At 39.9% G+C, this 12,838-nt stretch overlaps 1 protein-coding gene across 3 annotated transcripts in view; it reads right to left on the bottom strand.

Annotated features, from left to right (window-relative positions):
• The window catches only part of TXLNB (taxilin beta), a 28,194-nt gene that overhangs the window by 13,813 nt on the left and 1,543 nt on the right, over positions 1 to 12,838 (bottom strand). For 2 of the 3 annotated variants that reach the window (XM_039322746.1, XM_039322736.1), the window contains exons 2-5: positions 9,558 to 9,996; positions 4,851 to 4,942; positions 1,875 to 2,045; positions 440 to 634 (exon numbers count right to left, since the gene is read on the bottom strand). In XM_039322746.1, coding sequence (XP_039178680.1) covers positions 440 to 634; positions 1,875 to 2,045; positions 4,851 to 4,942; positions 9,558 to 9,987 — 888 coding nt within the window. In that variant the 5' untranslated portion in view covers positions 9,988 to 9,996. The remainder of the gene's footprint in view (positions 1 to 439; positions 635 to 1,874; positions 2,046 to 4,850; positions 4,943 to 9,557; positions 9,997 to 12,838) is intronic. The other variant, XM_039322750.1, reaches the window with a different exon arrangement.

Raw genomic sequence — 12,838 nt, 5'->3', positions numbered from 1 at the left:
AAGTATAGTTTAGACTGCTTAGACTTAATTCAATTAGAAATTGCAAGGCGAATAAACCCCTTATTGATTTTGCAAATCTTGCATAGTTTGCAAAATGTCTGCAACATTAAGAATCTGGGACAGACGAATCGTTACACTTACTCCAGTGCCACAAGGCTGGATCTAATTCTCAACTTTGGGGGAATATCCTAAAGAGTACAGATAGTCCTCATATAGCAACCATAATTAGATTCAGTCACTTGGTTGTTTAGCGAAGTGGTTGCTAAGGGAAAATGTGATTGTACTTATGATATTACTTCAGTTTTATTTTGCTTTACAGACCTGTGAAGGTGATAAGTGCAGGGATTGGTCACGGAGTTACTTTTTTTTATCACTAACTGCAAACGGTTGCTGTATGAAGCAGTCACTAAACAAGGACTACCGTATTTGCCATATTTACCTCCTCTCTGACTTCATACTGATCAATGATGCTTTTCAGTTTCTCAGCAAGCTCAGTATTTTCCTGGCACAACTTCATGTTCCTCTCACTCTGCTGCTCAATCTGTGCTTGGATATCATTCAATGTGCTCTGGAAATGATTTGTGATCTCCTTTCTTTTTTCTTCTTCTTCTCTTGCTCGCTGAAGAGTCCCCTCCTGTAATACAACAATTGGGTCATACCAGCTAGATCAGTGGTGGCAAACCTATGGCCCCAGTCCTAGGCTGGCAAACCTATGGCCCCAGTCCTAGGCCTTCAGTGGGTTTTATAAAACCTTTTTGCTTTAGGCCTCCACTGCCGTGTGCAAAAAAAAAAAAAAAAAAAAAAAAGTCCAATCAATCAGTCAATTTCAACTTCTCGCGGGAAAAAAAAACATCTTGCAAAGTTGGAATTGATTGATTGAAATTTTTAGTCCCACCAGTTTGCGTGGGACTACGGCAGCCACACCCAGCCAATGGGCCACGCCCACCCAGCACCTGACAATGCATAAGTGGATTTTGGGTTGCAGTTTGGGCACTCAGTCTCTAAAAGGTTCGCCATCACTGAGCTAGATTCAGCATTAGTTTTCTGAGATCAGCCAAAGATGATTAAGGGTTGTCATCTATCTGAGCTTATATTTTTTGGGCTTTGGATGCTGCTTTAATTAGTTTTACATTAATTTACATCAGATGTAGGCCACTTCTGCAGCCAAGAACATGTATTTGCATTACTTTTGGAAGGAGCAATGATATAATAGTGGCCAACATGTGACTGGAATCAATTTCTTTAGTTGCATTATTGACTATTTTATGAGAAATTTCTGGAGAAATTAATATTTTAACTGTACTGAGCTCACCCAAAAGTGTCCACTCGTATACCTCACACTTTATTGATCCACATAAAACTGAAGAAAAGCATTATAACACAGCACCAGTTTCCATGCATTGCCACTGGAGATACCAGTGGAAAAAATCTGGGTTATATCTCTGTAAATCTGGTTTCAGTTATTTTAGATAAAAGTGGGAATCCAGGAGACAAAATTAAATTAGGCACAATACAGGAGCAGGTTTCAATTCTTTCCAAAGTATAGTTTAGACCCGGGGTAGGCAACCTTGGCTCTTTTATGACTCGTGGACTTCAACTCCCAGAATTCCTGAGCCAGCCATGCTGAGGGGAAAGGGAGAGGTTTCCAAGCTGAGCCATGGTGGCTCAGGAATTCTGGGAGTTGAAGTCCACGAGTCATAAAAGAGCCAAGGTTGCTTACCCCTGGTGTAGATAGAAGCAAGAAACCATATTGTTGCTACTAATTTTCAGTATTTAAGAGTGAAAGATCCTTCCCAATCTATTGTGAACCAAGGATATTAAGTGAACTTAACTTTTCCTTCTGATTTCTCCTAAAGATCTTCTCTTCTCATTACCTTCAGGGTTTTGTTGTGTCTTTGGAGTTCCCTACACAGACTCTCTAATTTGCTTCGGGCTAGGATAGTTCTGCTGTGTTCACTCTGTAATTGGTCTTTCTCCTTTATGAGCTGTGTCTGTTTTTTCTGCAGATACTTCAGCTTTTTTTGTTCAGAACGATGTTCTTCCAGCTGAAAGTATGTGGACAAGAATAAAACGAGAGAGCTTGGGTCAAGGCTGTTTGTTAGGCATTTAATAGACATGACCTCCCCCCCCCCGCAGGTAACATGGATATTTAGAATAATTACTGGAATTTATTTAAATTTCATAGAAGGCAAAAAAGCTAATTTTTTTTCCAAATAACTTTAAATAAAATAGATTTTCTAACTTGCACTGGCAGTGGACAGGTGGCAAAGGGGAAAAAAATACCCAGAAAAAAACTTTGGCTTGGTTTCACTCACACCAAAATTAAATGAGAAATCAAAGGTTGGGTAAGGATCACCCCAATTAATTTCTCCATTCCTGATTCTGCACCAAATGTTATCAGTTCTTCAATTAATTATTCCATTTCCAAATTATTATTTCCATATATTCCATTCAAAGTAAAATTAAGTGATGTGCAATTCAATTTGGTGTTCTGGAGGAGGGTGTGTTCAAAATGCTGGTTGAGTGATGGGAGATGGAATAGATCAGGGGTCCCCAACCCCCGGTCCATGGGCTGTGGCATGCCAGCAACTGGGTCGCACAAACAAGCAAAGCCCCATCTGTAAAATGCAGGCAACACACAAAACCATGCCCCCTCTGTGCTGCGGAAAAACCCCTTTTCACGTAACTGGTCCTTGGTGCTCAAAAGGTTGGGAACCTCTGGAATAGATGGCAAAGAATGCATTTATTTATGAAGATTTTTATATCTCTTTTATTCAGAAATCTGGTAATACCTTTTCCATCTAGCACATTATATTACAAGGAATATAATAAAATCCAACTGACAAATAATAGAATAGAACAGAACAGAACAGAACAGAACAGAATAGAATAGAATAGAATAGAATAGAATAGAACAGAACAAAATAGAATAGGAATTTGTATGTCCAATCATACTTGGATTTTATACTGATTATATATAACAAGGAATTGATAATAAAAATATAACTCTTCTTATGTTTTTATGGTTTCAATTATTATGATATTTTTTGCTCACAGTCAATAGAATTGAGATTGACTAAATAGAACTGAATAAATAAATACATGAAATAAAAATGCCAAAAGTACTTGATGTGTTAGTTGGGAAAGGTGCTACAGATTCTTGGTTCTCCTCCTGCAACGCCTCTTTTACCAAGCTAACTAATTAACAATCTACAAACCAGCAAATCTTCATAACAATAATAAAATAATATAATAAAAAAGAATGAATGCATCACACTGCAGTAATTCTACCATAGCATATTCATGGTGGTGTGTCATATGCAGGGCAACAAAACTGGGATCTAAAATATTGTTGCCTTGTATATGACACAGCACTCTGAATATGCCATGGTAGAATTACTGCAGTCTAAAGACGTTCTGAAATATATAGGTCTCAATAAGCCTTCCAAACCTCTTTTAGAAGTCTCCACAGGTGGAACCCCTTTGAAGGTACTCTTTACTTGCATGCATCAGAGGAGTAGACTCGACTTAAAATAGATGGATAACAGATGATTAACTCTAGAAGTATACTCAAAAGCCAACTGCCAGGGAGCTGCAAGATCAATATGTCAGCTAATGGGCTAATGGGTCTGCCCACTTATCACACAGGCAGGTCCATTCTGAACCAGCTGAAGATTCTGGATGGTTATCAAGGGCAGCCCCATGAAAATGAATTAAGGTAATCCAGGTGAGAGGCAACAATATGAGTGAGTGTACTCAGTGCGTCCCATTCCAAGAATGGCCACAACCAGTGCAGTAAACAAAATGAGAAAATAATCTTTTTGATCATGGTCACGTCCAGCAGGAACTATGAGTCCAGATAACCCTCCAGATTGTGGACCTGTTTTTTCAAGAAGAAGACAACCTTGTCTAGAATTAAAGTTAATACAATCTTTTGGCTTCTAAATTAACAACCACTTTGTCTTTCTTGGGTCAAATCTGAGCCTGTTTCTCTTCTTCCAGCTTGGATAGTTGGCCCTACTAGGTAGGTAGATCTGGAAATTGACTCCGCAAAAACCCCAAAACTACAAGTTACTGAGTTAAGTTATAATAAGAGAAACTTGAAGCCTGCTTGTTCTTCTTCTACCCTAGTGAACCAGGGAGCTATTTGCCTCAAGCTACTTCCAAATATACTCTTGCCTCCAAGGTTAAATAATGTTTCATCTCTCTTTGCTCTTGCATATTTCTGTCAAGGTCATCTCCCTTATTCTCTACCCTGACAGATTTCAAACACATTGGGAGTGGACTCCCATTTGTCTCAGGTGGAGATATGTATTTAGAAATGTAAATATTGGTGATGTCTCCCGCTGAAGCAATGTGTGACTTAACAGAATAGATTCAGATATATTAAAAGAATAAGGGAGGGAGTCAAACTGCAGGAACTCCATATAGGAGTGTTCAAAGTCTGGCCCAGGCACACTGGCTGAGGAATTCTGGGAGTGAAGTCCACAAGTCATAAAAGGGCCAAGTTTGAAGACCCCTGGTCTGACCTCTCCTCCCCCAAAGCCACTGACTGAAATCACCTCCTTATGAAAGAGAAGAACCATTCCAGTATAGTGTCCTCCAAATCTTATCCTTCCAGCTGACCCAGAATATTGATCATACTTATGTGTCTTATACAATATAACTAAGAAAGGAAAATGAGTGGAGGAATCTTCCTTTCCCCTAATTTAAGATGGCATTTTCAATGCTTTTATCAGGGATCTTAAAAATATACTGTATCTGCAATCTGGCCATTTTGCATCACATAAGACATGTTTTTAAGCAATTCTCCCCTCCCTACCACAGATCTTCCTAAGTGCTATACTAACCAGTTCAGCATACTTCTTAAATAAGAGCTCCAATTTCTCTTCTGGTGTATTCAGCTTGGTCAGATGTTGTATTAGCAGGGTAGCCTCTTTTCCTGAAACAGGAAAATAGGATAAACGATCAAAGTGAGAATGCGTCAGAAAAAAATTAAGATTGCACGAATATATCTTAATCTGAAAACTGTGACTAATCAGGTTTTGTTGCTTCTGTATTTTAAAAGATCAGGAAGATGATGCACAGAACACCTACTGATGATACATTCCATGGTTTTCCTTTTCTGCTGCTACATCAACTTTATACCTACTTTTTATCCACAAATTAAAATAATTGTGTTTTGTGAGATGACAAGCTAAAAGAATGCAGAAACCTAGACGTTAACAATATTATATTTCTGAGATGTCCCATAGGGTTGGGCTCTATTTTTCAACACTATTGCAGCGATTCTGGTTTTTTGGGTTAGGGCATAGCCAGAAGATGGTGCAGGAAAAACTACTCAATATCCTTGTCACTAACAAATTATGTTCCATATAATTATATCTTGTTCCCTATGCCAATTAATATCTGCATGAAAGGGCTAGGGCAGGGGTAGGCAACCTTGGCTCTTTTATGACTCGTGGACTTCAACTCCCAGAATTCCTGAGTCAACATAGCTGACTCGGGAATTCTGGGAGTTGAAGTCCATGAGTCATAAAAGAGTCAAGGTTGCCTATCCCTGGGCTAGGGAAAGTCCTTTGCCTCTTTGGAACAGAATTCCATCAAAATTAAATTCACCTTGTGCAATAATTTAAGAGAAAGTTTTTACAAATTGATGTAGAGATGGCATTTGACAACTGTGAAACTATGAAAACTCTGTAAGAATATTTCGTGCAAATGTTGGAAATGTGGAAAAGGGGATGAAACATATTATCCTCTGTGATAGACTTGGGCAAAATATTTTGGTCAGCGATCCACAGGACATTGGTGAAAATAATAGGAATCGAATCTGAGTCGGTTACTGGAGATTTAGTCTCCTAAGCTTTTGGACTTGTGCTGGAGCCCATCCTTGGGGAACTACTTTCTCTGGACTCAGACTTGATCCTGCAACATTAACCTGGGACAAGTATGTTTGCCTTCATTCATAATAGGAATTCCTTGTCAGATGAAACCAGAACTGTACTTATTAGGGTTTATGGAAGAAGGACTGAGTAAAATGCACGGTGTCTTATTATTGTATATGATCATTGCAGCAAGATTATTATATGGGCAGAAATGAAAAAATAAAGATGCTCTAAATGTGGAAGACTGGATATGTGAAGTTAGGGACTTGGGGGAGATGGCAAAACTGACATGTCTAATGAGAAAAATCTACAGAGGCTCTTTATTAAAGAGTGTAGTGCAGTGGTGGGATTCAAATATGTGAACAAACAATTCTCTATGTGGATGCCGCTTCCGGAAGTCCATTGTGGGCCTGGGCAACAAAAAATTAGCTACCGGTTCTGCCGAAGTGGTGCGAACTGGCTGAATCCCACCACTGCTGTGGTGTGTTTATGGGCTATATTACAAAAGTAGGGACAAATAGATGAAATAAGGGGAGATAACATAAAATTTAAATAGTGATTACAACAGCACAAAATGAAAAGAAATTGTTAATGTGTCCATGAGGAAAGTGGAGGGTGGAAGTAGACTATATGTGGTTTTATTTTTTTGGAAAGAGAGATGTTTAGTTTTGAATTTATGTTGTATGTTTATGGTTCTGCATATGATTGATGTTTATGTTATGTGTGTGTATAACCTTTGAATATTGTCTTAATCTTAATAATGGGTTTTTGAGGGAGAAAGGCTGTGGCATTTGGGAGTGCTTTTTGATTCTCAGCTGTCACTGGATTTGCAAGCAGCAGCTATGGGAAGGGTTGTGTTTGCACAACTATGGCTAATACACCAATTAACCTCCTTTTTGAGTTTGCTCAACTTGGTGACAATTATCATGTCCCAATGGAAGAGAATTATATGTAGCTCAGGGTTGAACTGTGGAATTCTTGGTGTTCTCTGAACTTGGTTGTTTGCTTGCAGACCTTTCATTATCTAGCTAGGTAACATCATCAGTGCAATGCAATGCACTCACATTACCTAATGAAATATCTGCAAATTTGGCAGTTTATCACATCAGGTTTCTGACTGCCTCTTGTGAGATTTTTTTTTTTATTGTTAGTGCTTTTCTGATTCCCAGTTTCATAGTTTCTTAAAACTTTTTTCTTGTTTTAATCCCAATTTAAATCCCAATTATATTTTGAGGGGAGATTAGTGTGGCCTATAAGGTCTATAAATAAAGAAAACATTTTGAAAAATGGCAGTTGGGTGCAAAATGTGTGGAGCAAACTTCTAACACAAGCAGGGTGTTAGAAAGGATTATATGAAGCCTGCCCTGAATGATCTACTATTAAGAAGCTGCCATCCAGATACAATTTATGTTGCAGGTTTTTTTTAACCTTTAAAGCCCCCAATAGTTTAGGTCAGGGGTAGGCAACCTTGACTCTTTTATGACTCGTGGACTTCAACTCCCAGAATTCCTGAGCCAGCATGGCTGGCTCAGGAATTCTGGGAGTTGAAGTCCACGAGTCATAAAAGAGCCAAGGTTGCCTACCCCTGGTTTAGGTCCAGAATCTCTAAAAGAAGATGCTTTATTGTTCTGCTGAAGATGCTGTCATTGCTAGAAATTGGCCATTTAAGATATTCTTCTTCTGTACAGGTAGTCCTTGACTTAAAACAGTTCATTTAATGACCAGCTGAACTTTCAATGGAACTGAAAAAAGTGACTTATTACCTTTTTTCACACTTACGACGGTTGCAGGATATCCATGGTCAAGTGATCAGAATTCAGATGCTTGGCAACTGACTCACATTTATGATGGTTGCAATGTCCTGGGGTCAGGTGATCCCCTTTTGCAATCTTCTGCCAAACGTAGTCAATGGGGAAACCAGATTCACTTAACAACCGTGTTACTAACTTGACAACTGCAGCGATTCACTGAACAACTGTGACCAGGAAGGCCATAAAAATGGGGCAAAATTCACTTAACTTAGCAACAGGAATTTTGGCCTCAGTTGTGGTTGAGGACTACCTCCATGGCTTTCAGGATTCAGAAAGCTCTTTGTATGAAAGGGCTTTTGGCTCTCCGCTTTTTCAGCATTTAGGATAGACATGTCAAACACAAAGCCCGGGGGCCAGATGCGGCCCACGAAGTGGTTTCATGTGGCCCGCGAAGCCATCCTGGAAACAGTGAGGGAACGGCCCTCGCTGCCTTGGCCCTGGCCCAGGCTGGCTGGGAGCCAATGTACAATTTTGTGGTGGCCATCTACACTGAAACACATTCAGTCTTAGCTCCACAAGGCCATCTAGAAACAGCGAGGAACTAGCCCCTGCTGTGTTGGCCCTGCCCCCCGGGTGCATGCTGGGGAGGTGTCACCCTTTGTGAGCAATGAAGAAATGGACCATGTCTTGGCACTTGCCCCAGTCCCACCCCCTTCTGCCAGAGACCCTCAGATCTGTCCCACTCCTGCCCAGGCCCCCACAGGCACCCTTGACATGAATGATGTAGAGCTGGCCATGCCCATCCAGTAGGCCACACCCACTCCATCCACACCCACCCAGTAGGCCGCACCCACCCTGGCCACACACACCCGGCTCCCCAAGGGCAACCGCAATGCTGATGCGGCCCTCAATGAAATTGAGTTTGACACCCCTGATTTAGGACAATGGAAAAATGATCTCAACAGTCAAGCTTTTAATTGTCTTTAAAAAAACCCACAATTATTATACTTACTCATGGATAACCGAACCCAATTTTGGGAGTGTATTTTGGCACCTAAATTCTCAGCTTATCCGTGAGTATGTACAGTATATTTTACTATTGCATTTTGCTTACATTATTGTAAGCCCTTCTAGGGGCTATAAATGCAGAAAGGCAGAGAATACATTTAATAATAAATATAATAAGTATATCCTTTGTTTTATAGTGGAAACATTACATAGGAGAAAGATGCATTATTTAACACATCGAAAGACTGAGAAGGCCAGTGTGTTGGACTGGGATGCTGGGCTGAAAAGACCTAGATTCAAATTCTTATTCCATTGTTGAAGTTATTGGGCGGCTTTAGCCCTCACTCTTTCTGATCTTCACCTGATTCTAAGGGTTATTGTTGTGGGAATAAAATGAGGGGAGATTCCCATCTGCATATGCCTTGACCCAGGAAATGTAGGGTAAAGGTTGACTCAACCTTCCATCTTTCCGAGGTCAGTAAAATGAGGAGCCAGATTGTTGGGAGCAATATACTAACATTGTAAACCACTTAGAGAGGGCTATAAAGCACTGTGAAGCAGTATGTAAGTCTAATAGGTTATTGCTATTGCTAAATAAAAATAAATACCTTGGCACATCTGGAGCCCAACATACAAAAGTGCCCATTATTGATCAAATGCTACTCACTCCCATTATTATTGCTGCCCGAAACTGTTTCTAATTTTCCAAATTTTTCAATTGAAAACAAAGCAAGTCCCCACTTTTTAGGGAAAAAAATCATACTTTTTTTTTTTTTTGCAACGGTGGAGAAGAGAGCTGGCAGGATCAATGCTAAATGCTGACATTTTACAGAGACCCTTGTCATGTTTTCCCCAATACCAGCAATGACTGGCACTTAAGTTCTGCATTTCAGTTACACAAATCACTACTTGCCTAATCCTTTCAGGATTTTCTTTTCCGGTTTTTGTTCTTTCGGAATATTGGCCTCTTTGAATCCAGAGGCATCCTCCATAGGGACCTGTTCTTTCTCAGCCTCATCGTGGCCATCCTCACAGTCCCCATCTTCGGGATTGACCGATTCTCCTTTTTCAGGTCCGCCTGTTGCTTTCGTGTTTCCTTCCTCCACCAGACAGGCAGCTGACCCGTAGGTTTTAAGAATGTCCTCCAGCTGTTGGCTCAGCATCTCAGATATATCACAGACTTTTATTTCAGGCTCAGCCTGGGCTGCGTTCTCAGGCGACTGAGGAAGCAGGGTCTCGCTTGCTCTCCCAAAGCCATTCTGAGAAGACAGATCATCAGGGGTGCTTGCAGAAGGTGATTGTTGCTGCCCAGGCTGGTCACTGGCGCTTTGGTTATAGTCCATGCTGGATACCTGGCAGCAAAGAGAGCTCAGTTTTAGATGAACATCTTGAAGATTGCAGGAGGCAAAACAACTGACGCCGAAGTCAACAGTTTTAGCCTGCTTTTCAAGGTTGGCAATAGACAATTTATTTATATACAGGTTTATTTAGGTATTTCCAGTATCTTCCACACTTCTAAGGTAATAGCAAGTGTACAATCCCAGTAATAAATAATAAAATATAATCTCTCTCTCTCTCTCTCTCTCTCTCTCTCTCTCTCTCTCTCTCTCTCTCTCTCTCTTTCTCTCTGTATTCCAGAGAACAGGCACAACTATAGAAAAGCTGTAATTCCTCTGTATCAAAAGACAACACTATTTAATTGATATTTAATATCACCCTTGGTGGGTGGTATTGAAAGCTGCTGATACATCATCCCCCATCCTGGCTCCACCACCAGTCATCAACCCTGACTGAACTTAATCCAGATAATCTGCTTCCTCCAGGATCCTCTGAAATTCAGCCTCACCTGGAGAAATTCCAACAATCTTCCCTAAAAAGGAAAGATTGGAGACTGGATGATATTCATCTAAAATAATTGGGCCTATTGAGGATGGGGTATACCACAGCCTCTTTCAAGGCCTTCAGCACCATCCCTCTCTCAAAAAGGCCAGCAGCATCATTTGAATCCCACTATAGAAGATGTCCTAGCCACCTTCAACAAGTCAAGAATGGCCTGGGTCCAACAAACAGGTGGCCGAGCTAACAACACAAAGAACCCTGTTTATTTTCTCAAGAATCACTAATTCCAACTCATCCCAGATCACACTATCAGATTGTGCCCCTACCACCTCGGCTGGATATACCTAATGGGAATTCAGTTCAAGAACATATCTGATGTCTTTAAAGAAGCACAGAACACTCTTCCATACAACTGCTTAAATTATTCTTTCCTGTTGTCTTTTCCTGTAATCAGAAGTAGACTACTCAGTACTAATCACATCATTTTAAAAGAACACCAGCATGGGCGCTCTTCTCTCACAACAGTTCCATCTTCTTCCTTTTTTTATTATTGATTTTAAAATAATTACTTTCAATCTGTACATTTTGCCTTTTTTTTTTTTTTTTGGTGCTTCCTATTGCTGACTCACAATAAAAATGCCTTGCACTGAAGCACACCATTGGATAGGTGTTTTCTCTGTAACATGTATGTTTCTGGAATGATAGGGATAGAGAGGGTCTGTTATTCAAGTCTCTGATTTGGGACTTTTCCCCCCTCCAGAATGTCCAAAATAACTTCCTCCTTTTCTTTCTACAAAAAGGGAGAACCCAGAAGATTCATTCTTTGGATACCTATGCTAGTAACATTGTATGCCCAAGTGAACAATATGGTTTATGGCAATTGTATAATATACTCAGTATATCCAGCATCTGCAGCAAACCACATTTCTTTTCATCCCATCAAGTAGCAATTACTATCCAGGGGGCGATCTGATGGCTTTTGGGTTTCAATAGTCAGAGAATTAGAACAGTTCATACCCGTTTCATACCAGACATGAATTTGGACACCCTGATATATCTGAATTATGGACATGGATATTGTATTAATGAATGCTATAAAGACTTTGCAATGTTACTCTGGTCCAAAGAATTATGTGTTACGCTGTCTTAATGAAGAATTAAGTTGACACATTTTCTGGGATGAAGCCAGTTGCAGCAGAGTTTTACTCGGCCTAGAAAAATAGCAGCTGATGGCAATTACAACTTTGTTGTTTGTATGCTTTCTCAAACTAAATCAGTGACCCCCTTGGGAAATTGTTAAAAAAAAATCTGTGTATTTCAGGGAAACAAATGCTTTTCTGCATATGTACCACAGTAGTAGTTCCCTAGGTTATGCTCAGTAAAAAAGGAAATTCAAATAAGTAGACATTCTGAATGCTAGTAGTTTCAGCTAGTTCAGAGAAGCAGCATTAGGATTAGGTGAGAGAAGGGGTTTGATTGCATGCTTATGCCCTTTTTTTCTTGACACTGCATTGAGTATGAGTGACTAAACTAGATTTGGCCAAGTACAGTAGTTATTTCCCATTGTGAGCTGTAAAATGAAGATGAACACTAAATGAATACTTGTCCTATTATCGTGTCTATCTTTTTCACATAGAAATATTATAACTTACTATAACAATTACTTGGCAATAATTACCCTGGTTTGCAATTTTTTTCAGAATTCTGTTCCATTATTAGGAAAAAGGCATTGCTAGACTTATGTCTCATCCAGAGTAACACTGTATTAATTATAAAATGTCTGAATAAGACAGAAAATGCACTGAACAGGATAGCAAGGTATTGTACAGAAATATGGGTATGCATGTACATTTGTGTGTCTGTATATATTTAATAGATACACATCCACAATTGTATTGCGGATTTTGGGGGGGGGGGCAAGAAACCTTCATGGAGCACTGGAATTATATCACAGATTGGAGCCATGGTGGCACAGTGGTTAGAATGCTGTATTGCAGGCTAATTCTGCGGGCTGCTAGCAGTTCGAGTCTCTCCAGTTCAACGTTGACTCAGCCTTCCATCCTTCCAAGGTGAGTAAAATGAGGACCCAGATTGTTGGGGGCGATATGCTGACTTTGTATACTACTTAGAGAGGACTGCAAAGCACAGTGAAGCAGTATATAAATCTAAGTGCTATTACTATTGCTAGTGCTATTTACAGTACACTGAATTCTCCACTTTAAGGTATCTAAATAGTATGAAATACAATGGCTAAGAATAGGATGTGAGTTTCTTCACATACTTGGTTTGGTATTGAACAAGCATCCAATTGTTTTTCAAAGAACTGCAATGATACACCTTTGGTGATCTTGTATG

Source organism: Crotalus tigris, unplaced genomic scaffold, assembly GCF_016545835.1.
Source record: "Crotalus tigris isolate CLP2741 ecotype Arizona unplaced genomic scaffold, ASM1654583v1 scf7180000017611.44802233496:7321179, whole genome shotgun sequence".
NCBI lineage: Eukaryota > Metazoa > Chordata > Lepidosauria > Squamata > Viperidae > Crotalus > Crotalus tigris.
This window is presented reverse-complemented; position numbering and strand designations above follow the sequence as displayed.